Consider the following 25,811-nt stretch of genomic DNA (forward strand, 5'->3'; position numbering starts at 1 on the left):
TCTGTGGAGCCTTCCTACCCTTGAGCAGATCAACACTCCCGCCCAACTTGGTGTCATCTGCAAACTTACTGAGGGTGCACTCAATCCCCTCATCCAGATCATTGATAAAGATATTGAACAAGACCGGCCCCAAAACTGAGCCCTGGGGAACACCGCTCGTGACCAGCTGCCAACTGGATGTAACTCCATTCACCACAACTCTCTGGGCCCGGATGTCCAGCCAGTTTTTTACCCAGCAAAGAGTAATGAGGAAAAGAAAATAGTGGTTGGTACCTGAAGCGTGTGAATATTGTATTGTGGAGTAGGTCTAGAGAACTTGCTTGGTAGTTTAGCTGCAAAAATTAAGAGCTGTATAAATTGGTCAAAGGACATCAGCATAGCCAAGAACAGTGCTGAGGTAGATGAGGTTTGGATTGTTTTTCAGTGAGACCCTACTAAGAAATATTAGTGACCCACAGAAATAGTGGTTTCTTTGAGTTAAAGCTTCTCTTTCACCTTTAATTTAGGGGAAAGTAAGGGAGTTGGAGGTCTTCAATCACATTCTCTGTCGGCACGAGCTCCTGAAACTGGTGTTATGTGGAAAGTTTTAGAAGGTGCCACAAAGTCAGACTTGTGAGCTCTGTTGGCAAGACGGTTAGAAAATATACAGAAATGGTTGTTATTAATCATCATGGCTACTCTGGAGCAGATAGTACATACTGATGAACTGGCCTTTTTGTGAAGCTTCTAGGTGTGATGTTTCTTGCATTAGTGTCCATTAGAAATTAAACTTAAGCTGGTGATGCTGGAAGCAAATCCAGTACAATGTGTCTGTGTGAGGACAATGCAGAGGTAATAAAAAGTAGTCTTACATAAATATTTGATGGAGCTCACTGGGGTACTTTGATTGAGCAATAAATAAGGTGAAGGTTTGTTTGTTTGTTTGTTTTTGGCTTTAAAGCAAACACTCCTTAGTGCTCAGGAATCTTTCAGCCAGATAGAGAGGTTCTAGACCAAAAAAGCCTTTTGTCTTCCTGCCCCCGACAAGAAATCATAAAGCATGACTGCATTGGCTGTAGGAATTGACAGTGGAAGTCCTTAAACTATGATTTCCTGATTATATGTGATGTACAACTGATGTACTCAAAATTGAGAATATCGTGAACCCCCAGGCTTCTGTTGAACCCTCTTTGTTTGCTGGAATAACTTGGTAGGGACTTACTCTGATTTCTAAATCACAGTCCATATTCAGGTAAGATGGGATTTCTTAAATTTTTAAGGCTGCATACTTCCCTAGTAATATCTGTACAACATAATACTATAAACCAGAGTACCTATTTTTTGGAGAGGGAGTGGGGGAAGAGACATCACAGGAAGGTTCCTTCTCTTGCTGTTTTAGTTGAGAAGCAGTATTTCTTTGCTATAGACCGCTAGTGGTCTACAAACCTGCACAGACTCTTAGATACCGTAACATAGGCTGTGAGATGACAGTAAGCTTATTAAATGTAAATGAACAAGTGAAAATTTACTGCAGAAAAGCAATGCTTGTTTCTAATGTTCAGCCTAACTTTTTTTGTTTATGACCGTGGTGACACTGCACAAGATACCGAAATGCTTGTAAAACGGATAAAAACTGAGGACTTGGTTGGAAGACCTTCCTGTCTTTAAAAGGGAGACATGCTCCTCTCTCTAGCTTACGTTATAACCTTCACAATTTCACCCTCTTGGTTAGATCCTCAGGGCTCAAAAGAAACTTTGGCTGTGAGTTATTGGCATGTCTCTCAGAAATCACAGCCTTTGCTGCATTTGAGCAAGTCATGCTATTTCCCTTAAACTTCAGCCTGCTACTTGGAAGGGGTGCTCTATTTCTGAGAGGCCTCAGCCAGAAGCAATGCTGTTCTGTGGTAAGGGCTTTGTCTCTCTCCTCTCTCTCCCCAGCAGAGAGGAGGCAGAGAGAGCTGGTCCCTGGCTGGCCCTGTGGTATCCTTAGTTCAGGTTACTGGCCCCACAGCCTGCTATTGGATGTGCAAAAGGAAAAATGAGGGTGACTGTCATCCCTCACTGCATACAGGAGACAGGAAATATACCTGGAAATACCACATCAAGACAATCACAACTCCTCTTGTTTTCTTCTGTTTAAGGCGGATGTATGGAAGTGGAGGACTTGCTTTTGCTGTCACTTGGCCTCTGAGGTCCTGTTTTCTCAGCTTTAACGTTGCAACAATTCTTTATTCATGCCATAGGACATGTATTTCTGGTAATTGTGAATACCATAGGGCATCTGGCATTAATAATGAGAGTTGAAACTACCACTGTGATTAGCAGATCTAATTGAGCCTGCATGAGGTCTTCTCATTGGCTATTTAACTGAATCACACAAGGATATTTTGGCGATTGTGTCCTGTGTTATACCTGTATTTCCTACTGCAGACTGTTTTGGCAGCAACACAGTAGCTACCAGGTTCTGCTGCAGAAACTGGCTGATGACATCACAAATGATTAGGTAAGAACTCACAAGTAGTTGAACTTTGACTTCACCTTTTCTCTTTAGCTGACTGGCTTAACAAAACATGTGGGATCATCTTTTGTGACCTAGAGCTACCAAACTTGCCTGTGTCCACTGACTAACCCCAAATGTTACTGGGCGTATGTGCAGACCTGTTTTTAAAGATGTGAGTTAAAATGTTAGAGAAGGCTTTTACCCTTCCTCAAAGGGTGCCCCAAGTGCTTTAGCTTCTTCTCAAGTGCTGGTGGTCATGAGAGAGAATTCCTCTTAAGTATGGGAGAATCTTCTTTTACAACTGATATTAAAAAAAAAAAAATCCAGTTTTCTCATAATTTCACGAGTAAGTAATAGTGATATTTCTTCACTGAAGACAGACAGTGACATGCATGTGAATCTTCAGCAGTAGCAGTAAGCAAGCTTCCCTTATTGGGGGGGGGATAGGTTTGGGTTGTCAGTGCTTTTGGAGGGGCAGGAACAACTAGTAATTTAGTTCTGAAATTGGGATTTAAAAGTTTATATATGGTATGATCTACTTAGAGTCCATCAACACTCAAAATGTCATTTTTCTGTTGGAGCACTTCTGAAGCCAGTCTGTTTATCATTGGTTCCCTGCAGCTGGCAATCCCTTTTGGGAATACTTTTCTCAAAGTAAGGCTTAGTGTTGTACTTTCTCTTAGCAATGCTAGAGGTGACTCCAGTGTAAATGCTTACGTAAAGGAAGATTACTAAGAAATGTTCACACAGCCAGAATTGTCCACATCGCAATATAAATATCTTGTATATCAACACAATTGAAGCACAAGGTAGACATTTGTATTTGTCATTGCAGACTATTTGCCAGGGCCATATGGAATGGCTAAATCAAGGTTCCCTTGAAGTTATACAATGATATCAAACAAAACAAAATTGCTTAAAATAGCGTCCCTGTGGATATATGCAATGAACTATCTTATTGTTGTTTTTTCTTGTTTGGCTGGTTGGGGTTTTTTTCTTCACCGTGATAACTTTGTGGCACTATTGCATATATGTGGGAAAATAGGTTTACAAGTTCTTTCTAGTTCAGTGGCTAATTTACGATGGGGTGAGCACTTTAATAGAAACTGAGGGAAATGTTATGTGGAAGCTGAAAGGCAATTCATTTACCGGTAATTAATTCTATTCTGGTTAGCTCACCTTCCTCCTCCCTGTCCCTCCCCCCCCCCCCCCCCCCCCCCCCCCCCGAAATTCTGTAAAGCTAGCTTTGTTACAGTTTTACTTTCTGGCATGTCTTTTCCCATCCCGAGTACTTTTCAAAGAACTAACAGTTTTAACAAAACGTTTCTGCCAAAAAGCCTGTCGCACCTTCCTCAAAGCGTTGTATGTGATTGTGCTGTAATTCCACCACAGGAAGCTTAAAGCAAATATTATGGTGTCTTGTAATCAAGACAAATGATTTGTTTCCTTCATCTAAATACTGGGTTTTTTTAGGGAAATGAATATGTATTTCAAAGAATGAGACAGCAAATGAGGCTGGAGGAGCATTTGGATGATTGCCAGTGCTTGTGCTCACCTGTATTTCCAAAGCCACTTTTTTTCTGGAGGGCTCCAATGAGTTATGTCACCTCTGTGCTCACGGTGTATCATTGAGGGCTCGAGTGCTTATATAAAATTTCTTAAACCAGGCAGAAGGTGAGCTTGGCAGCTGAACATCTGGTCCTGTTTACTTGTCGGTTTCTAACATACACTGGGAGGTGAAGGATCTTTTGGAGAAGGAAGAAGGGGAAAACAGCCATTTCTGAACAGCAGGAAGTAATACAACAGCAAGTAGGTGTTGAACCACTAGTAAGTCTGTAACTCCTCCTGGTTAATAGGAACTAAAGCAGGCATTTGGTTTCTCTCAAATATTATTTGCAGGGGAAAACATGATAGAAAAATCTGTTAATAAGCCTTTTTGAATGCTTGCTTTTTACAAGTTCAAAACTTGTAAAAGCAGTTTTCAGTTAGAGATGGGAAGATCAAGCTTGCATTGAAACAGCTACAACTTGATCCTGGCTGTTTAAAAAAGTAAGAAATGGTCAGACTTGAGCTGGAAAGAACAGACCCTACAGGTATGAAGTTTCAACAGATATATTTACATAGCTTTTGTTTGGATTAACTTCTTAAGGATTGAACATGCTCTTAAGCCTGTCCAAACCACTGGGTCACACTCAAAGGGAAACAAAACATGTTATCGTCTGGATGGAGGGTGATGTATTATAAGATTGTTTTGGTACCAGATAATGTTAACAATAGGGGCTATATTTGCTGTTCACAAACTGCTAGTGTAGTACTTGGAGGTAATGATGGAACATGCATTTTTGAGAAGTGACTTTTGCTCAAATTAATATAATAAAGAAACAAAAATGATTATGTATTGTATCTCAGCCTGCAGAAAGTGCCCGGTATGAATTGGGAGAAATTCTTGGGGGTGGTATGCTAAGAACTTGTGTATGTTGGCTAGAGCTGGGTTAGAGTTGGAGAAGTGTTTGTGCTTGGCGTACTTGTAAACATACGAGGAAACAATATGCAGAAAACCAGAGTCTGTATACATATTATGTGAGTTAGACAGCAGTTTACCACTTGAATGTATAGACAGTACGTCTCTCCGGGAGGCCCTCGTTCATAACTGAAGCCTTCTAGTAGCTGTACTGGCAAAAATGAGTAAAAATGCACCATCTGGAATAGTATCTGTAGAATGCATAGGTGTGTTTAGGTGCATGTTATGGCTAGCTTTTGTGCTCCAGTACCCTTTCTGTTTCTATAAAATGGTCTTAAAAAGTAAATATTGGTTCTCTGTCCTTTGGCTATTGGGCCACCTAAGCTGATTTTTCTACCCCTCCTCCAGTCTTTAAGCTAGTCAACCACAACGGTGAGAAATTCTCTCTTAAACTCCTGGCTTGTTGTTTGTGGCTCTTGTTTTATGTACCCTTGTGCCAGATTGACTGCGGTTTTGGGGAGCGTGACAAGCCTTTGATGCAGCTTTGACACTGTTCAAACTGGTAGTGGTGAGCACTTCTGAAACTGGGATTCAAGCAAGCTGTCCCATGTATTTAATAACAAAGGGCTATACTTCCGTATTTGAGGAGGCTGCTTCCCTGCCTAAATACAGAAAAATCTGAGAGGACACAGCGGCTGGGCATCAGAGGTACAGGCTCTGGTGTGCCAAGACCCGTGGAGGGCTGCTGGCTGGGAGCCCCTGCCGCTCTGGCTTGAGGTGTTGCTCAGTGGCATCGGCTTGGGCGTTCTGAGCCGCCATTTTCATGCTACAGAGCTTTGCTGGGTCCGATTGACTGGTGTTAAGGTGTTGAGCTTGCTTGAGAGCCTGAACATTTTTAAAATGTAGATTGGGGGAGAGTCAGGCCCTGCTGAGAATAAAGCACTTAGCTGACCCATGCTATATGAAAGGTGCGTGCTTTAATTAAGTTAACTCTTAAGTTGTGCAAGTTAATTCTGAACAGAAATATATGCTTTCTGTAATAAATGTGACATGACTGAAGACTCTTTAAATGCTGATGCTGAATTAAACAAATTTTAACATGATGTCTTGCCAATTAAGATGTTATATGTCAAGATTTGGAAAAGGGTATAAATTCTAGTAACTTCTACAGATAAATGCACATATTTCATTGCTTGAGACTTAGAAGATCATAACTAATAAGTGACTTATACTGCACATAAACAACTCCAGCTTGTTTCAGATGTTTGCAACTCCTAACTGTAGGAATAATTAAATAGAGGAGGATTATCTCTAAAACTGAAGTAGTAGAATATCAAAGGAAGACATCACTGGTATCTGCTTAGCACTCTTCAGAAACAAAAATATGTGATGAATGTTGCTGGGTTGAGTTCTTTTGTTGTGTGTTGTTGGTTTGTTGGGGGGTTTTTTTGTGTCTCTGTCCACCCCCCCTGCTTTTTTTTAAAGAATAAACATGTATCACAGGGTTCTCCTTGGAAGGTGGGGAAGGAGTGTGTCTTTTTTTCCTTCTTTCTTTCTCCTCGAATGTCCACATAAAGTCCCATTAAAAGATCATTAATAGCAGTGCTTAGATGTTGGAAGAGTTTGTGCAGAAAAGGTCTTTATCCTCCAAGAAGACTTAATAGCTTTCCATTTAAATGTCAGTAAATATTTTTATGTGAAAGGTAAAGGTTTTATTTTTAATCAGTATTTGAGTATTCTTTGTATCTTGCAATGAATGTCACTGTTGCCTTCTGTTCACCAACATAACAGTCCTCCCTGGTGTAACGTGATTCACTGATACACAAGAATGCCATAATCATCTGAGAGGCTCCTGAAAGGAAAATCAGTATTTCAATATTGGAATAGAGCAATACAGCATCTGAAAATGTAACACAGAGAGAGGGTTGGGACAGCCAGGTAGTAGTAAGGGCTCACAAGATTTTTAAGATGATGCTGTTGTAGTACTGGAGTGACTAGTAAAGCAAACAAATTCAGACACTCCAGACTCACTGGTAACCGAAGTTGGTGCCTGGGAGAGGTGGTAGAGAGAAGTAAGCAGGTGCATCCATAGTGGAAGTACGCTTAGACATCAAGAAGCGACCCTTTGGGCTGTGTTAGTGTATGGTTTTGCTACTTGCCATACAGTCTAAGAGGCCTTCACATAATTCCATTTGTAAGTCAATTGCTTCCCCCCCCCCCCTTTTCTAAATAAGACCTACATCCTGGACATCAACTAGTGCTGTTTGAATCAAGTGATACAGAAGTCTTCTGAAATGTATTAGGCATAAAAAGTAAATGTGATTCTTCTCTTTCTACATGCTCAGTTTAAGTGTTGTTGAAGTGATGGCTCAGGGGTACTTCCAGAAGTTAATGAATGTACTTATAGCACTCGTCTTCGGACCCTTTCAATAAATAATGTTCTAGGGGATAAAAGTCATCTGGGGAAGCTGTTTATCAACAGGGAATCAGCACCATATGTAGAGAGACTAACTAAAAAATTGTTTTCAGCTCTACTTTTCCCCTGTCACTCCATACTCTCTCTCTCATTTCATTCGTGTTCCAGTTGTATATCTAGCTGAGTCCTCAAGACTGTAACAATCCACACACAGTTGCTGTTCGCTTTCCAGCTGTGTTCAACTTCTTAGCCCCCTTTTTTAGGGGGGAGAAGGGAGGGAAAACAGTGCTACAGAGGTTTTGCCCAGTTGCCAAAGAGTGCAGCGGCTCTTTAACATAAATAGCCGTTGGGAGAATGCACTGATTTCTGTGAGAATCAAGAATGAAGTGATGCCTCTTTATAAGCATTTAAACTTATTTAAAGTTTAATCAAAGCTTTTAAAAGCTATGTAAACAGAGAAAGAGGAGGGGGATGGCCAGTTCTTATATGTACAGACTTTCAGGTGCAGAACATTTTTCTTGAGTTAAAGCAAACTTAATGTCTTCTACGGAACATCAAAGCTGCGCAGAAGTTTTTTTTTCTTACCTTTTTAAGCTGGTCTTCAGTCCAACAAAAAGAAGTCACAGAAAACTTGTATTTTCTTATGAAAATGTCATAAAAATTTAAGACATATTTTGTCTTGTAGTAAAATAATAGAACCTATTCTAGAAGAATAGAATATCTATATTCTAGAAGAATAGAATATCTATATAGCAAAATCTACTGAACCCAAAAGACTGTTTTACACTTCACTTTGGAAAGCTGGGAATAAGTCAGTATTTAGGATCAGCCTAGCATTTGATAAACTGAACACAACCGGTTTCAACTTCGTCTAATTTTGGGGGGGGCCAAAGTTGAACTTGGATTTTATTGGCATCTTTAACAATTTATGGTATACATCAGTGTACGCTCCCGCTGCTCCCAAAGCAAAAGAGTAGCTTGGAGGTAGAACAGGATGGGCAAGGAACAGAGCTGCTGTTGGTTACTAAAGTGATGCTATACCTATGGATTCCAGCAGAAATTAGATGTTACAAGCAGTTAACAAAATATTGGGAGGGGGTAAGGAGGAATTTGCCCTTCTTTTGAAGCTGAATGAGCTCACATTGCATGAATACAAAGAGAAGGAGAGGGACAAACTGTAACTAGACAGAACGTCAATGGAACTAACAGTGTAGCTTGTGTGTCCAATATGTACTTAAAGAAGTTGACTGGAGTCCTAGTAACCTTGTTTACAGGCATACTATTTAAAATAGTATGTCCAATATAGATACGTTAGTAACTAATCATCTGAAAACTAGAAAAATTATCTACTGCATCATTTTGCCGTTAAGGCTGCAGTCCTGCACCTATATGCGACATTTGCATCCCTTATAACTTTATGGAGCCCTGCTGAAATCTTGTATGTAAAAACGTGGTATGAAATCTGATTATTTTAGGTTGTCAGTTGTGGTGGCTGAAGGGTGGACAGTCCATGTTCTTCAGCTGCCTCTGCCTAGGGATGGGAAACGTGTGCTGGGTGAACAGATAATATCCAAGGAATCTCCTATGGCTAAATGTGGCAAGGGGCTTAGTTAAGAAATCAGACTGTTTAAGTAGAAGATATGTGTAGACTTGGCTATGAAGAGTTGCATATCTGTGCAGCTCTGAAGTGGATACTCTTTCCTGTGAAAGAGTAATTAATTTTTTCTTGTAAGGAACCTGTTCCTTATCTGCCCTAAAACAATACCTGGCACTCGTAAACATAAACCATAAAAGCTTATGGGCTTATTTTACAAAGGCACTTTCAGCAGAACTGTTGAACTTTTACAGAGTTGGTGATGAGTTTCTCTTCTAGAAGATAAATGCCCGCAGCAATCTATTATTCAACAAGCCATCTGGCTCCCTTGATTTCTTGACCACTCATAGCTCTGCTGATGCTAGCTCTGTACTATCCAGGCTCGTTTCAAGAAGCTCAACCCTGCAGCAACAGGGGGAATAAATATGTAAATGTGTCCAGATCCTCTTCTTACTAAAATACATTGTTCTGTGAATTTAGAGCTGAACTCTGAAGACCTTGTTTTGTGTTTGGGTTCCATGTGATCACAGTGCTTATGCTGATGTGTGTCTGCCTGTATAATCTGTTTGCCAGTGTAGTCCTTGGCTTGTTCTTCAGTCATCTTTCTCAAAAGGAGATCCTTAAACTGAAATTAGTTGACCTGAGTTGAAGGAGCACAAGCACCTTCAAAGTGGTATTACTTATTCTTATTTCTAAAGGAAACTTCAGTTTAAGCAATAATAGTGTCACACAAGTTTCTAGAGCCTCAATATCTCATGAGCAGTTGGTTATAAAGGGAATACGGGCAGAAGTAGGCAAAGCAGTAGTTTAAAGCAGCATATATGCCTATCTGGGAGTCATGGTTTCATGAAATGTGTTGATCTATTGACTCTTACGAGTATTCGAGAAATGTAACGTGTGGGTTTTGATGATATTATACCATATGTGCGCTGTAGAGTGTTCCAGATATAACCATTTTAACCACCAGACTTTTAAGCACTAAGTTGCACTTCAGAAGGTAGTGACCCAGGGGGCTGAATCCTTAATCAGATATGGTTTATTCTTAAAAAAAAAAAAAAAAAAAAAAAAAAAATTCCCAGCTCTACCTGTTCCTGGTACTATTTCTGTCTCTGAACTGTGACTAGATTGACTATTTAATTCTGACAAGATTATTTGTCTTCCATACAAATCATTCTGTCTCCTGGATTTTTTTTTTTTTTGGTTGTAGTTTGACAGCATTACAGAATTGCTGACATCTTTTTTTGTTTGTTTCATTTTTGTGAGAGTGAAACAGCTGGTACTTTCTTAGTTTAAGTAACTGCAGACAAGATCATCAAGTCCTGTTACATGAAGCAGCAAACCAGTGAATTTTGAATGTTAGCTCACATAGTGAGCTTTCCCTTCTGACACAAAGCAGCAGAGTGTTTCATTAGTGAACCTTACCCAAATATTCTCAAGGATGTGGATCCTAACACATCTCTTCCGTTGAAAAGCTGTGATGATCACCAAGTTAACATTTATGCTTGATTTAAAAATAAATAAACAAAGCACAGTTACTCTATTATGTTTATTCCTGTTTCCTGTGTAACTTTCCAGTGTTGTTCTTCTAATGTTTTCTAATCTGAATACCCATATGTTGTTTTGCTTGTGTAGCTTTTAATGTGATGAAGACTGTAGTGGGGGGTTTTTGTTTGCATTTTGTTTGTTTTTTGGGGTTTTTTTTACCTTCTTCATCCCCTTTAAGGAAAACTTGGCACCTATTATACTGTGACCTATTGTTCCTAGCTCTACCTTCCGGAGGATTTCTTCTAATCACCCTTCTCCTTTAAGCATGCAAAACATCTTCTGTTTGTTCTACCTCCTCTTGATACGTATCGGCCTCAATTGAATTGAAGGAGTGGCTTCAGTCTTGTTCAAATGTGCCAGAAGGCGCTTCTATAATATTTTATATTAAAGAACTAAATTATCTATTAAAGGCCTGTAGAATTAAGGCTGAAGATATGCATTTGTACTGTAAACTACAATATTGATTGAAAGTAATAGTCATTAAACATGACTGTTAACCGCTTCTGGCAGGAAGAGACTACTGAGCAAACTTGGCAGCGTAAGAGATCATGTGTGAATGAAAATGGGATGAGCTAATTTGGCAATTGCATTTGGATTATTAGGAAGGGTTCACCAAATTCTTTTGGCCAGGAGAGAAGTGGTCATCATGTTCCCAGCTCATATTAGCAAAGAATCTGGTCTGGAGGAAAAAAGTTAAAAAGCTAAGTTTAGTGCTGTTTATCACTAATTGGATGCAGTCCTAAAATTCATGGTTTGAGTGAAATTTGCTCAAATGAAAACACCACCACCACCCCCAGTTATTGGAAACATCTCCTCAGAAATCCCAAATTCACAAAGCATTGCACAAGGCTCTTGCTGAGTATTTGTATTTAAAGAGCATCCTACTGTTTTTGGAAAGACTGACCTTTTGGGGTTTTTTTAATGGACATGCTAGCTAGAATGAAGTCACGGTATGTCCCAAAGTCAGCAAAAATTGAATGGGAGAAAGCCTGCGTAAAGCCCTTTTTTAAAAAAACACAGCGCAAGGAGTTATTCTTACATCCGTTGCATATTAGTATAGAAGGATATTCTAGGTCAGTATTTGCTTCAGAGAGAGCAATTTTTTTTTTTTTTTTTAATTATTGTGTTTCAGATATATCATCCCCTTCAGTGGGGGACATAAGATGACAATGCAGACTTGGCTTTGATTATTACACTTGGCTGAAAATGAGACATTTGGGCGTAGTTGGTCAAATTAGCTATCCTACCTGCTACTTAGGATCTGTTTGCAATGCACAAGTCTGGTTAGTTTGCTACTCCTATAACTTTAGGAGCCAGAACTTAATACATACTCATATGTACTCACCCTCTGCAGTGAAAGCGCTTTGTAGAAATGCTTAGATTAATCAAAAAGGGGTTGAGAAGACCTACTGGGGAAAAACTGCTATAAACTTGAGAAGGGACTGAGGACGCACAGGAAATTTGGTTCTAGCTTAAATGAGTAAGACTTAACTATGGGAAGAGACATTCCTTCACTATAACAATGTATTTACTTACAATTTAAAACTGTAGCGTCTTGATGTTCTTCCTAGCATCTGGAAACATGGTCCTACAGTGAGGGAGCTTGAATGACTTCACTGGTTCTGAATGAGTAGGGACTCCAGTTTCATATGGTGTTTACTGGAGTTGTAACTAGTGCTGGTTGGCACAGTTGGAAAGCAAACTAAATTTGTTTTCAGGATTTTTTAGATAAGTAATGTGTGTATTTATAGGTATATAAATGACGCGACTTCTTGAAAGTGTTTATCCTTTTCAAATTGCTTGGCAATTCCAGCAAAAGTCACTTAAACATTGTAGGAGATTTCAGAGGTCTTTATCTCAAATTGTGGGCCAGAATAGTTGCAAGGGTTTGGGGGGGGTGGTGGGGGTGGTGTGTGTTTCCTCTGGTTTCCCAACTCTCTTGTGTTGCACGGCTGACTTTACAGTTGATGTAAATCAGTCTAGTACTATTGACTTCAGAGGAACATGCCAGTTTGGGTACCTAGCTTTGTTTTGTAAATTTAATAATCATTCTACAAGAATTTCTCTAGGTACTTGCCCAGGCAAGTGTTTTGCTGAATTGTTACACCTCGTAACGCAACTGGAAATCTGTTTCTTCAGATCACTGCTGTAGTGTGTGACATGAGGTGGGCGGGACAGCAGTGGCAAGGGGCTTCTACTCCCATAGCCTATTCTCGTGGTCTTTTGAAACACGATGGTACTAGACACAAGTCATCAGCATCCTGATGCCTCTTAAAATAAGCAACAGCTGAAGCAGCTATAGGCTTGCACTGCATTTACAAGCTGTCTTTGAGCCGCTGCTGAGTTGCCGTGGAAACCAATGTTGAGCAGGACTGGGAAAAGGCTGGAAAATAGGCTTTTTTGTGAGAGCCTGACTAGTTTAAAACCCCATCCCCCGCTTTCAGAAGCTCCCTCTGAATTGCCATGGAGACAAGAAGAGTAGCAGAGTTCTGAGTCTTGTAAAAGTGCAAGCTATAAATATTTATTTGGTTAATAGCATATGCTTTCTGGATTGTCTCTCTGTTGGAATAAACTCCATGCTAGATTGAACCTTTGCAAGCTGTGAATTCAAACTGTTCCTCTCTTCTGTGTGAGTAGAAAAAGAGGAGGCAAAAAAAAACTTTGAAGGGAATTTAATTTTACATTTTGATTATTAATTATATAAAAATTAATTTATAAATTTATTTTTTCCCAGAATTTCCCACACCATCTCATGCAGTGATCTTTCAGTGCTGGGACTGCTGAAAGCACTTAGGAGGCTGTTCAGTTTATCTGGAATTGTTGTGCTTCGGTGTTCAGTTTCTTCAGAAAGGCTGACCTAAATGATCTCTTCTTTTCTTGTCCCGTGCTACTTGATTTTATTCCCTACTTTCTCCTCTACAAGCACTTCCAGTTTTGTGTTTCCAGGGCCAACTGTCCTCGGGGCTCTGCTCCGAAATGAATCATTAACATGATCTTAAACTCTTAGGACTAGTACTGATAACTTTAGATAATTGGCTCTGAAAACTTCAGTCCCTTATTACTTTTACTTTCAAGATTTTTTTTTTTTTGCTTAACTTGAAAGTTAAGAATAAAGGCACCATCAACTGGTGTGCTAGCCTTCCAGATTGCACTAAACAGTGCACACAAAGCCGAGGATTAACTCGTTCTTAGGTTGGCATTATAAATGAAAACCTCTTTGCTAGGCTGCTCTGTAGTTGAGGCATTCAACACAAGAACTTCTTTCCCCTGTGAGACTGAGAGCTCCTCAGATCATCCAATACCAGCTTTTAATACAGGTAGAAATCCTGCTCTTAGTCACTTTCTGGCAAAGCTTCTCTTCCCCTGTTTAAATAACTCCTGACTGGATGAAAATGTTTCTCATGTGATTTCCATTATGAAGGCAGAATTACTGAAGCTGATTAAAACCTACTTTCTGTAACAGATGAGTGTGAAGGATTGTTTTTATTTTTATGCTACATCTAAAAAAAAGCGCTTTTTTGTATTAGGCTCTAGACCTCTGGATATGTAATAAGTAGGAAGTCCAAGAAAAATTATTTGAACTTGAGCAGCTGGGCCATTTAAGCTTTGTCACTTTAGCTAAAATTTTGGGGTGTTTTTTGGTTTTTTTTCTGAAACAACCTACTACTTGTCAGGTTTTTCTGTTTGGAGGAACCACCCTGAAGCACACTTTAGGGTGACACCTTGCTTTGTTGCAGTAGAGGTCTTGTAGGCAGGATACCTTAAAACCTGACTGCTTACTTGAGTATCTGTAGATAATTTTTTTTTTTTTAATTTGACTGCTTTTGCTCTTAATTCGAGATCTTTTAATAAAAAAACGTGAAGAGAGTATCTGCTGACTTCCCAGCAAGACACTTAATGTGTGTGTTATATAGCTAACCGACCTACCATCTGGATGCTGGTCTTATCGGCTTCAAATCTATAGCTCTGCTCAGGAGAGCAAACGGAGTGGAGGATTACTCCATTGGGCATGGCTCTGAGCCTGGGCTGGAAAGGGGGGAAATGCCTTTGGGTTTTGGGGAAATTTTTTTGATTTCGCTGGGGGAGGGGGGAAGGTCAATTTTGTGTGTGTCAGATACTCAGCTATAGAGATGGAATTTTAATTTTGTAATAGCTGCTCTTCCAAAAGAGAAGCCAAACCAAATACTGGATTTAGCTATTTTCTTCCCCCCGCCCCCGCTCTTCCCTTGCTCCCAAACCCTAGTCCATTTCTCCACGAATAAAAAAAATTGTCAGGAGTTAGGAGAGGGCTTGTATAAAAGGAGGGCAGGGAAAGCTAGCAGGTATCTATGCACACAAATTGCAGTTCATTACAAGGCTTTTCATGAGGTTATTAATAAATGTCCTTATGAAAAAGGCCCTGCCTACAACACAGAAGTTAAGCTGCGTTACTCTGCCAGTGAGCTTTTATTCCCTGCATCCCCCTGTTCTTTGAACCTTCTGAGTATCTAAAAGCCTGCTGCTTCTGCTGTATCTCTGTCATTCCCAAGCATCAATACCAAGATACTACATTTCTAGTACTGTCTAAGGCATGAAAATAAATAGCCATATTTTTTCCTTATGCTTGAAACACTACCAGCACAGATACACTAGAACAACTTCTTTGTAGTGCCAGGAAACCAGTACTGCATCTGCTCGTATCGAGGAACAGTTTTCCTTATAGTTGTAAGGACTAAAAACTTAACTACTTTGTTAAAAGCAGTTTCTTCCAGCTGATAGAAAAACTTCTCTCATTTGCCACTGATGTAGGGATAGCACATGTGTACATAGTGTAGGATCCCTAGGTTTTCTTCCTTGATTAAAAACATCTGCAAGGTCTATGTCCTAATTAGCCAGTAAGAGTGTTGAAAATCTTGCCACGTATTTCACAGCATGTTAAACTACTCTCAAGAGCTCTATGTGTTACTGCCAGGTCTCAGAGAGTTGCAGCAGCTCCGGGGTCTGAACTACTAAAACTTGCTGTGTTTAAGTCTAACAGTTTCCAAAACATGATAGAAGTGCTGTTGGCAGCTACCACGTAAGTGAAGGGGTGGCTGAGAAGCTCTTTAAGTTCCTTTTGTGTTTTAGACCCATTTAGCTGGTCAGCCAAAAAATGTGCCTTCTCTCTTACGTTACCATCCTTTATGCAGTCACACCACGCCTATTAACACACAAACTTGCTCTCCATATCTGGGCTTAGATGGGTTTATTATTCCCACCCTGCAGCTCCCCCTCCTTCAGACTACTCCTTTATTTGTTTTCTGTGGCTGAAGATATGCAGGGTTGGTTTTTTTGTGAATCGGATAAACTCTGCCCAAAGTAAATCCTGTTCTATTCTTTAAGATTCAAGAAATTTTGTAACTCAAGATAACTGGAAGACTGAAGTTGAGCTTCTCTTTCTTTTTTTTTTTTTTTTTCCCCCCATGACATGGGATAATTTCTTCTAGCCCTTATCCAAAATTTGAAGTCTTAATGCCATGTTTATATTATGTTTACTTAATGAAACTGGGTTTACTCCAGTTATTTCAGGCTACATTTTGGTGCCTAAATCACCAATTTTGGAGATTGGTTAAAGGCTCTGGCCAACACAGGAGACTCCTGCAGAGGCTGTGAATACTCCCGATCTCTCTCCAGCGTATGTTTGCTGGAGGTTAGCATTCATCAAGCAGAACTGATGGAAGTCAAAGGCTGCTTAAACACTGACCACATGGCTGGGAAGAGCAGTGGGTCTGAGCTCTGGCTGCCTGTTGTTAACTGTTGGAGTTAACGTAGTCTAGCCTGGCAACACCACTGTGAGCAGGGTTGGTAGCCTTTCGGTTGTAGCAACCACATCTTAGACTACTAAGAAGAATGGGAGTTATGTTTTTGTGGGGGTTTTTGGGTTGGTTTTTTTTTTTAGGTGATTCACAACTAATTCTGTCCAAAGGTAGATAGCTTCTCCTCCCCCTTCCCCATTTATGAACTATGTAATCTATGGACTACTTCTCTTAGGAAAAAATATGGCAACAGGCGAGCCAAAACAGATGTGTTTAAATGATGTGACTGTGGCAAAACTCTAGGTATCGTTTGAGTATCTCATGGTAGGTAGTTACATAGCTGAGAAGTCTGCATCAGCATCTAAGTATGTTGCCGATGGTTTATCCTGAGGTGGTCACATGTCTGAACAATGCTAACACCAAACAGATGTCTGGCTTCCTATTCTCTTTCAGGGATTTCAGTAAGAGAACTGGCTTCATTATCACTTTATTCTTGGGACATCGAACTTCCTAAACTTACAGTATCCTCTGAAATCCTTTGTTAAGCTTTGCTCTAGACCACCTGCTATTTAGAACTTGGCAAAACAAATACCACAAAACTGTTTTTTTCTCTTGTACTTATAACTTTGTTTTGATTCTGTTCTCATGTAATTTCCTCCAGGCGCACTGTTTCCTTTGATTTGGTTTGACTAATATGCTTTTCCTTAATGATTCCTCCAGCTAGTAGTATCAGTTTACAGCTGTGTGAGTGATTGTCAAATGGAAAGTGTGTATTTTTGGGGTTTACTTCTAAACAAATGAAGTTACTGACACATAAGAGTAGGGGTTTTTTTTCAGTCTGTATAAAAGCATTTGATGAACAAAAAATTTACTGGTACAGTAATATGTCATCTTTTCACTATTGCTCTTTATATGGTGAATTAAAATTCAAAGCTTAAATCATGGATTATGAATAATTGGCGGAGGCATTTCTAAAAGGACATTTTAAGGAAGAGATGCTCTAGCTTTTAAAGAGCTCTCGGTCGTTTTGCTTGATCAGAATATATAATGGCTTTAATTCGGCCAGCTATCTGCACCACCTTAAGTTACTGTTCGGACTCTACTGCTTCTTGAAGAGGGTCATGTATACGTGTGGTTTGTGTGTGTGAGGAGGAGGGCTGTATGTATGTTGAACTTCTTTCTTTCTTTTTTGCTGATGTATTTTGTACTTATTGCATTGCATAATAGGACCTTCATGTATTATGTAAATACCTTGATGCAAGGGGAAGTATGGAGACTGTGCAATTGCAAGCTCCCAATACAAAGTATGCAAAGTAATTTTGTGCTAACTTCCATAGTGAGAAGTAAGTACCATAATCCTGCCCCAGAAGTCATAAAACATGTTTTCTTATTGTGGCTTCTACCCTATGAATACTTAGACCGTGACAGTGAGCTGCATGACATCTGTATTAAAGAGGAGGAGAGAAATTTCCAGGTCCATGAAACAGTGAATGTAATACAGTGGTGATTTGCATGTATTAGAGCTGTTTTGTGTCCCGACAGAGAAGGCTGATGTGCCAATAATCTATAAATGGCTTTACCCACACAATGGAGTCCTAGAAATGCTTCCTACCTAAGTGTTAGCAAGTGTTAGCTGCTGTCAGGGCCTCAAAACAAAATGCTCCTCCCCATTGTGAACACATGAAGGAAGATGTTATTTCAATAGTTAACATGATTTGTTATCTATTGGCATATAGGATATGGGGGGGTTGATTGTTCTAGAAAACATGGTTTGGGTAAAAGTCAAAAGTTGTTTTTCTTTCCATAAATCTAAGTAGGGCTTAATAGGTTAAAAGGAAAATTACTTCAGGCTTTATTCTAGACCAAGCTTGGACAAAAACAAGGAGATAGGCTCTGTGTGGACATGCAGGAGTAACGGTTACTTTGGGAAGTGCTGGAGAAGCGGTTCCCTCCTCTGGTTTCAACAGGGTGTGTGTGGGGGGTTATTCTGGGGTTTTTATTTCTTCTTTTAAAGTCCAGCAGGAAAGTTTACTTTCTTCATGGGGTGGAAAAAATTTCCAAGTGCTCTTTGTAATGCAAATATTTTTTGCTATTTCAGTATTCTAAGGGTACATAAATGGCATTTCTGGAATTGTCTTCTTCACTTCTTATTTATTTTCATATTATAAACTCTGCTGTAACTATTTTGGGATAACATAAAGGTGATGATAAAATTAAAACATATTAAGAACAGGATTGTTGCACACAAATTTGGATCTTCTGGTAATGTGCACATACGAAAATTCACTTTATGTTGCCAGGTGTGAAGCTGTATTCTCTTAGAAACAAGAAATGTTGGACGTACATTTGGAAGAGGGGAAGGGGATGGTGAGATATCTAGAAAGCAGCAACGCTGAAGAGTAATACAGGGGTACGGGGGCTGCAGGGCGGCCTCTGTGAGGAGCGGCCAGGGCTGCCCCGTGCCGGACACAGCCGGTTCCAGCCGGCTCCAACAGACCCACTGCGGGGCACGGCCGAGCCCCACAGTCACAATGGCGGCGCCTCGGGGGAAGCCTGGGTAAGAAAGGGCAAAACGCTGCCCGGCAGCGAGGGGTGAGGGGAAAAGTGTGAGAAACAGCCCTGCAAGCACCAAGGGGAGAGAGGGAGGATCCCTTGCAGCCCATGGAGAAACCATGGTGGAGCAGGTATTGCCCTGCAGCCCATGGAGGACCATGCTGGAGCAGATATCCACACTGTAGCCCGTGGAGGATCCCACACCAGAGCAAGTGGATATGCTTTGAAGGAGGCTGAAGTGCCTGGAGGATCCACGTTTGTTGTGGATGGAGTGAGACTGCACTTCACTTGTAAGAGAGAAGCAACAATACACTTTATTGATATAAAACAGTGAGTTAACAAAGTGCAATGGTAAATGCGTCAGTGGTTTAGAAAGATTCAATGGCAAAGGACACTTGATTATTTACTGCATAGAGGGCAGGGTCAGACAAAACTGTCAGGGAGACCCTCCTGTTGAGCCATGAGGTTCAGAAAGGACGCCCTTGCTTTCTAAACTCCTTCTCAGAGAGGAGTCTAGGTGCGGCTGGATCCAATCCTAGTCCCAGTCTTGGTCAACGGTTTATGTCTAAAGGATTATATATGTGCAATTAATCCTTTATATCACATAGCTAAGATTTCAAAGTTTAGCATGCTATTAGTCACTTACTGAGGATCTGTTGTGGCAAGGAATCTCTCAACCTCAAGGAGTAACCCTATGAGGGGAGATCCCACCATGCAGCCCGTTGCTGTGCAGGAGAGCTCAACGGGCCCTGGGCTGTCCACTATTTATAGAGTAAGATGATTGACTTATAGTCATATTTGCATACCAGCAAGATGTTTGGGTCACTGCTCCAGACAGCCCTTGGCTACTGTGTTCCCATCCGTCCCCAAAACTGGATGCAGCCATCACAACCCCCACTGGTGGTTATTGCCTACACGGGGGCGGGGGGGAACAACATGACACCACCACAACATTGGAGCAGGCTCCTGACAGTAACTGCGGTCCATGGAGAGGAGCCCACACTGGAGCAGGGGAAAAGTGTGCCAAGGAAGGAGCGCCAAAGAGCAGCTGTTATGGACTGAGCAGAACCCTCATTCCCCACAACTCCTTCACTTACTCTATTTTTAATTGGCAATAAAATTAATTTTCCCTAAGTTGAGTCTGTTTTGCCTGCGGTGGTAATTGCTAAGTGATCTCCCTGTTTTTCTCTTGACCCATGAGCTTTTTAATTTTATTTTCTCCCCCGTTGAGGAGGGGAAGTGAGAGCGCGGCAGGGTGGGCATCTGGCAGCTGGCCAAGGTCAACCCACCACAACTGTATACAGTGAATGAGTAACTGAACTTTTGCTACAGTGCAGGAGACTCAAATACCTGTTCTGACTGTTGCTCCATGACTCACAGAGGCAATGGTTGTAGATACCAATAGAACCGCCATCTATTTTTAAAGGATGCTGAAAAAAACTAGAAAATTATGGAGGAAAAGGGCCATAGGAACAGTTTGGATGGAGAATTTCCTCTGTAGTGCCAAACTTGAACAATAAGGAATTATCTTTAATTGAGAAGAAAACCATGATGGTATATGATGGTGTATGGGATGAGTACTGTTTAATATCTTTATCAGTGACATAGTGGGATCAAGTGCACCCTCAGCAAGTTTGCAGATGACACCAAGCTGAGTGGTGCAGTTGACACACCAGAGGGACGGGGTGCCATCCAGAGGGACCTGGACAAGCTCGAGAAGTGGGCCCGTGTGAACCTCATGAGGTTTAACAAGGCCAAGTGCAAGGTCCTGCACCTGGGTTGGGGCAACCCCCAGTATCAATACAGGCTGGGGGATGAAGGGATTGAGAGCAGCCCTGCCAAGAAGGACTTGGGGGTACTGGTGGATGAAAAGCTGGACATGAGCCAGCAATGTGCGCTTGCAGCCCAGAAGGCCAATCATATCCTGGGCTGCATCCAAAGCAGCGTGGCCAGCAGGTCAAGGGAGGTGATTCTGCCCCTCTACTCTGCTCTGGTGAGACCCCACCTGGAGTACTGCGTCCAGCTCTGGAGCCCTCAGCACAGGAAAGACACGGACCTGTTGGAGCGGGTCCAGAGGAGGGCCACAAAAATGATCAGGGGGATGGAACACCTCTCCTATGAATAAAGGCTGAGAGAGTTGGGGTTGTTCAGCCTGGAGAAGAGAAGGCTTCGGGGAGACCTTATTGCAGCCTATCAGTACTTAAAGGGGGCTTATAAGAAAGATGGTGGCAAACTTTTTAGTAGGGCCTGTAGTGATAGTGCAAGGGGTAATGGTTTTAAACTAAAAGAGGGTAGATTCGGACTAGATATAAGGAAGAACTTTTTTATGCTGAGGGTGATGATACACCGGCACAGGTTGCTCAGAGAGGTGGTGGATGCCCCATCCCTGGAAACATTCAAGGTCAGGCTGGACGGGGCTCTGAGCAACCTGATCTAGTTGAAGATGTCCCTGTCCACGGCAGGGGGGTTGGACTAGATGACCTTTAGAGGTCCCTTCCAACTACCAAACTATTCTATGATGATAGCGTCATACAATGAAAATGGCATGCTAACTCAGAGCTGTGAGAACCCATAGCTGAAAGCCCAAATGGACTCACTCAAGTGAGAAATGAGGCACACGTTTCAACAGAAGTAATCAACTGTCAAAAGAAAACAATAAGAAGCAAAAGATTCTTGATCTGTTTGTGTCTTCAGATCAAGACTGGATATCCATCTGCTAGGTTGTGTGCAACTCTTCCCCCGTTAGGCAGGGGAAAGGGAAATTAATTCTTTGGGGATGAACAAAGGAGGTCTGTGTGCATGAGAGAAGTAAATAGCAAGATTAGACTAAAAGGATTAAAGCAAGACTAGTTTCTGTTAGTCAAAAGAACATTATGCTCTTAAACAAGCCATGTTTCTAAATATTGTTGATGGGGAGAGAGGCTTAGTTCTTGTTCATAGCAATCTGTAGCAATTGTTCAGTTGGCTGATGTGGATGGAGGAAATGGACTGCATTAGGAGTGTCCATGCTGTTTTCAAAACTGGTCCTAAATCCATGGGAACTTGAGATGCTTTGGGGGAAAAAAAAAGTTAATTTAAACCTGTGTAAAGAACTGCATTTAGCTGTTCTTAAGCACTTGGTAGACTTGTAGCCTGCCATGGAGTAGTTGGAATAACTGTGACCGACTCTTGGGCCTTGCAGGAACGCTTCTGAATCATGAGGGAACACGGTGGAGTCCTTTCCTGGGAGGAGAGCAGTTCTTAAGAGAGGATGTATAGTGAGGTGCAGTGGGGGAGGAGGTAGCTGGGCGGGGCTTGATGATGTAGGGCTAGTGGTTATTTCACTTCTTCTCTCTGGAATTTCAGTATTCCTGATACAAGAGATATTCAAGAACATATGGGGTTTTTTTCTCTCTTTGATATAAAACTATAGAAATGTTGACTAATGTTTTCCTTCTCATTTCAACAAGAATTTGAGGTAACTGCCAATTACTGCACGCATTTTTTTACCCTGTAGAAGCTGTACATGGTATTCTTCAGTAAACGTGCCTGCCTTGTAATAGGAATACAATGGAAAATACCCTTATGGATTAATACAAGTCTCCCCAATTAGAAACAGACTGAGACATTACCCCAATATAAAAGAATGCCTACTGTTTATATAGAACTTCTCACATGTAAATATTATCATGCTATTGTAAAAGAGAAATATTACTATTTTTTACAGGTGCCAGCGCACAGAGAAGAAAAGATGAATTGTTCAAGGCCACCCACATAGCCAGCCCTGATCTAGCTCTTAGTCCCATGCTCTCTCTAGTAGACAATATCTAATCTGCCCAGTGTAAGGAGGTTTCGAAAACATTGCTTGTAGCTGCTGAAGCACATATGAAATTACAAGTGTTTATTGCTGAACTGTCTTTTTTTTTCTGTCCCCTTGCAGATCATAAAGTGTCTGGAATTTCCATTGAAACGGATAACAAAAACGTAAAAGCAGAGGAGTTTAAGGGTACAGTATGGGCATTGCTGTGATTATTTTTAATATATACACAATACATGCAAGCTATGTATACAGAAGCTGTGCAGCTGTTAAGATTGTCTCCGTCTTTCCTGAGGGGTCCTGCTCCTACTCTCTCCATTGACTCTTTGTGTAATCTTGGTCTTGTCCCCATTTTCTTTTACTTGATGTGTGGTTGGACTAGATGCTCCCCAGAGGTCCTTTTCAACCTCACCTATTCTGTGATTCTATGACTTGTTTGTCAGTCCTGGTAGCTCACTCTGTAACTTCTGCCTGGTTTCTTTCCACCCAAAATGGTGAGAACTGATAGAAAGGAGAAGCGTTAATTATTGTACAAGACAGAGAAGTGAGGGACTAGAGAGAGAACAACTGACAGCTAATTGTCACTAACTATAATTTAATGGCTATTTTTAATTGTCAGTAACTATAATGGCTATTTACATATTTATATGTGTATATATCATATGTAAAATGACAAATTACTTCCAATAATGTGCTAGAGAAGTTAAGGAGGTCGGGAGGAAAACCTGATGTTTGCTGGGTAGGTGAGAAAGGGATCCTAGTAGTGTGTATGTGAGGTTTGTGGGTTATGTGGGTTTGTTTGGTTTTTGCATTTGGTTGGAATGGAGAGAGATGGGAATTTGGGAACTGAAAGAACTGTTTGCTGAGTTTTAGGCTTTATTCACCTGTTAATAATCAAATACTTTTGAGGTCTCTAAAGCTGTCAGCTGGGCTCCTGTCAAGTATTCTCGTCACTTTTGGGGAAGAAAAACTTAATATATTTAGAGCTCAGGACAGGCAAGAGGAGAGAGAAGCTCTTCAGGTAATATTAAGGCTTGATTAAGTTCTGTCTTTTTATATGATATATGGCTTGCATTTTGTTCTTTTGTTATTTGTATGATAGAGTGAGATCAGTTTAACATAGCTCAAATGCCATGCCGAGTTCTTTTTGTGTAGCAGCACTAAGGGAATGGCATGGGCTGATAGATGTAGCTATTCATATGAATGCAGCTGATCTGAAATGCATTTTTCTTTTCTCCTCCAACTCCTGTTACTGTAGAGGAGGGTGGCCGGTCACTGGAACAGGCTCCCCAGGGAAGTGGTCACGGCACCAAGCCTGTCGAGTTCAAGGAGTGTCTGGATGACACTCTTAGTCATATGGTTTAGTTTTAGGTAGTCCTGTGAGGAGCAGGGAGTTGGACTCGATGATCCTTATGGGTCACTTCCAACTTGAGATATCCTATGATTCTATAACCAAATTATAGCCTCCAGACCAGATGTAAATCCAAATTAAACATTGTCCAGACCTCTCCAAGATCCCAGAAGGTTCTTCCAGGCCTGGCAGAGCCTGTGCTGACGCACAGCGTCCTGTAGGCTTACCTTAATGTAAGTCAAGTAGACCTGTTCTGGAAAATATCTCTCGCTGACTCCATTAGTATGGGGAAAAGCGGGAGAGGGGAACTATAACTGAGGAGGGTTTTACTATGTGGTCTCTCTTCTGTGTGCACTCCCTTTCTCCCATTCCATTCCCTTTCTCCGAATAAGATTAGTGGGAGGGCATCAATGCTAGCTTTTTCTGAAACGAAAAAATGTGGCATGCAAGAAAGTGGCAGCTCATTCAATACGGAGGTGACTTGTTCAGCTGAGAATACTTCAGCTGAGCTGTCTCTGTATCAACTAATGTAGACCAGCTCATGAGACCAGCCAACTGTCACAAGGTCAGTAGCAAAAGCAAGCTGAGCTTGAATGATGGTTTTTCTTTGTTAGAAGGATACAAAAACAAAATGGAAAGGAAACTTTAGCAAATCTTAAGATTCAGGAAGCCTCCACCCATCCACTCAACCTGAAGTCAGGAACCTCGGGCTTCCTGAGTGCACAGCATGTTTTTTGAAGCGGCCAGTGCGTATGTAACATGTTTTCTGGCAAAGAATGCCCTCCTGCCTCAATTTTTCTTTCAAGTCTGGACATTTTTTCCCCTATGAGAGATCACCAAGGCTACTAGTCTGGCCCCTTGGAAGCTTTTTGTTTCTCTACAGAACAGACCTGGGAAATCAGACTCTAAAGGGTGAGTGGGTAGATCTGTCGGTAGCTCTTAATTGCCCTTCACCCTTTTTTGCTGAGACTGGAAATGAGGGTGCCAGTTAATGCAGATTGACTATGTGTTTGAGCAATGGATGTTTGTCTCCTGAAAGTTAGACAGGCATTGCCAAAACTATAAAGGCTTTTGATCCGTGATACTCTGGCCTATATTGGAAGATGAGCAGCCTAAAGGTGGCAAGATCAATATTGTATTTGTTTCTTCTACAGAAGTTTCTGGGAGATATTAAATTTTACTTTATTAATAGATTTGGAGTCAGTCAGATGTGTGGTTGGATTCTTTGCTCTGATGTTGTCTCCCAACAACACTTATTAATACCTTGACTTAAGAGTTATTTACTGGGAAAAAAAAGATATATATATATTTCAGCATGCTGTTCCACAGAGAATGGAACTACTGAAACACTGACTTTGTCCCAGTAACTCACCTATACAGTTTGTCATGTCTTCTCTCCCTCTTTAGTCCCCCCATAATAACTATAGGCTTGACCATAGACCACAATTACTATGATGCAAGCTACATATTAGTGATGGCATATGCTGATGCCCTGCTGTGACAGAGGAAAGAAGAACAGTTGGGCTCCCAGTATGACCTGTTCCTCATTAGGAGCACTAATTTTGGTTTGTTTCCTACCCAGTTATGGCAACTTTAGCAATAATCAATAACTCATGAAATCTCAGCCTCTCTGTGAAATTTGGTTGGTGATGCCCACTATACATAAGTCAGGGAAACTTGAGTGGACAGACAGAAAGGTGAACAATTGTATGAACCTTCTTTTCTCGAGAATTCAAGAAAAATAAGAGGTAACTGCCAAGGGGTGTTATGAGCAGCCTCTGCCGCCAGCAGCTCTGCGGGCCTGGGGGTTCCCCCTGCTCGGCCACTGGAGCCCAGCCCAAT

General features: G+C 41.1%; 1 protein-coding gene across 1 annotated transcript in view; it reads left to right on the forward strand.

Annotated features, from left to right (window-relative positions):
* The window catches only part of JAM2 (junctional adhesion molecule 2), a 40,635-nt gene that overhangs the window by 2,807 nt on the left and 12,017 nt on the right, over window positions 1-25,811 (forward strand). The window contains exon 2 of the mRNA XM_076352348.1: window positions 22,742-22,807. Within this exon, the coding sequence (XP_076208463.1) occupies window positions 22,742-22,807 (66 nt within the window). The remainder of the gene's footprint in view (window positions 1-22,741; window positions 22,808-25,811) is intronic.

This window comes from Aptenodytes patagonicus, chromosome 1 (genome assembly GCF_965638725.1).
Source record: "Aptenodytes patagonicus chromosome 1, bAptPat1.pri.cur, whole genome shotgun sequence".
Classification (NCBI taxonomy): Eukaryota; Metazoa; Chordata; class Aves; order Sphenisciformes; family Spheniscidae; genus Aptenodytes; species Aptenodytes patagonicus.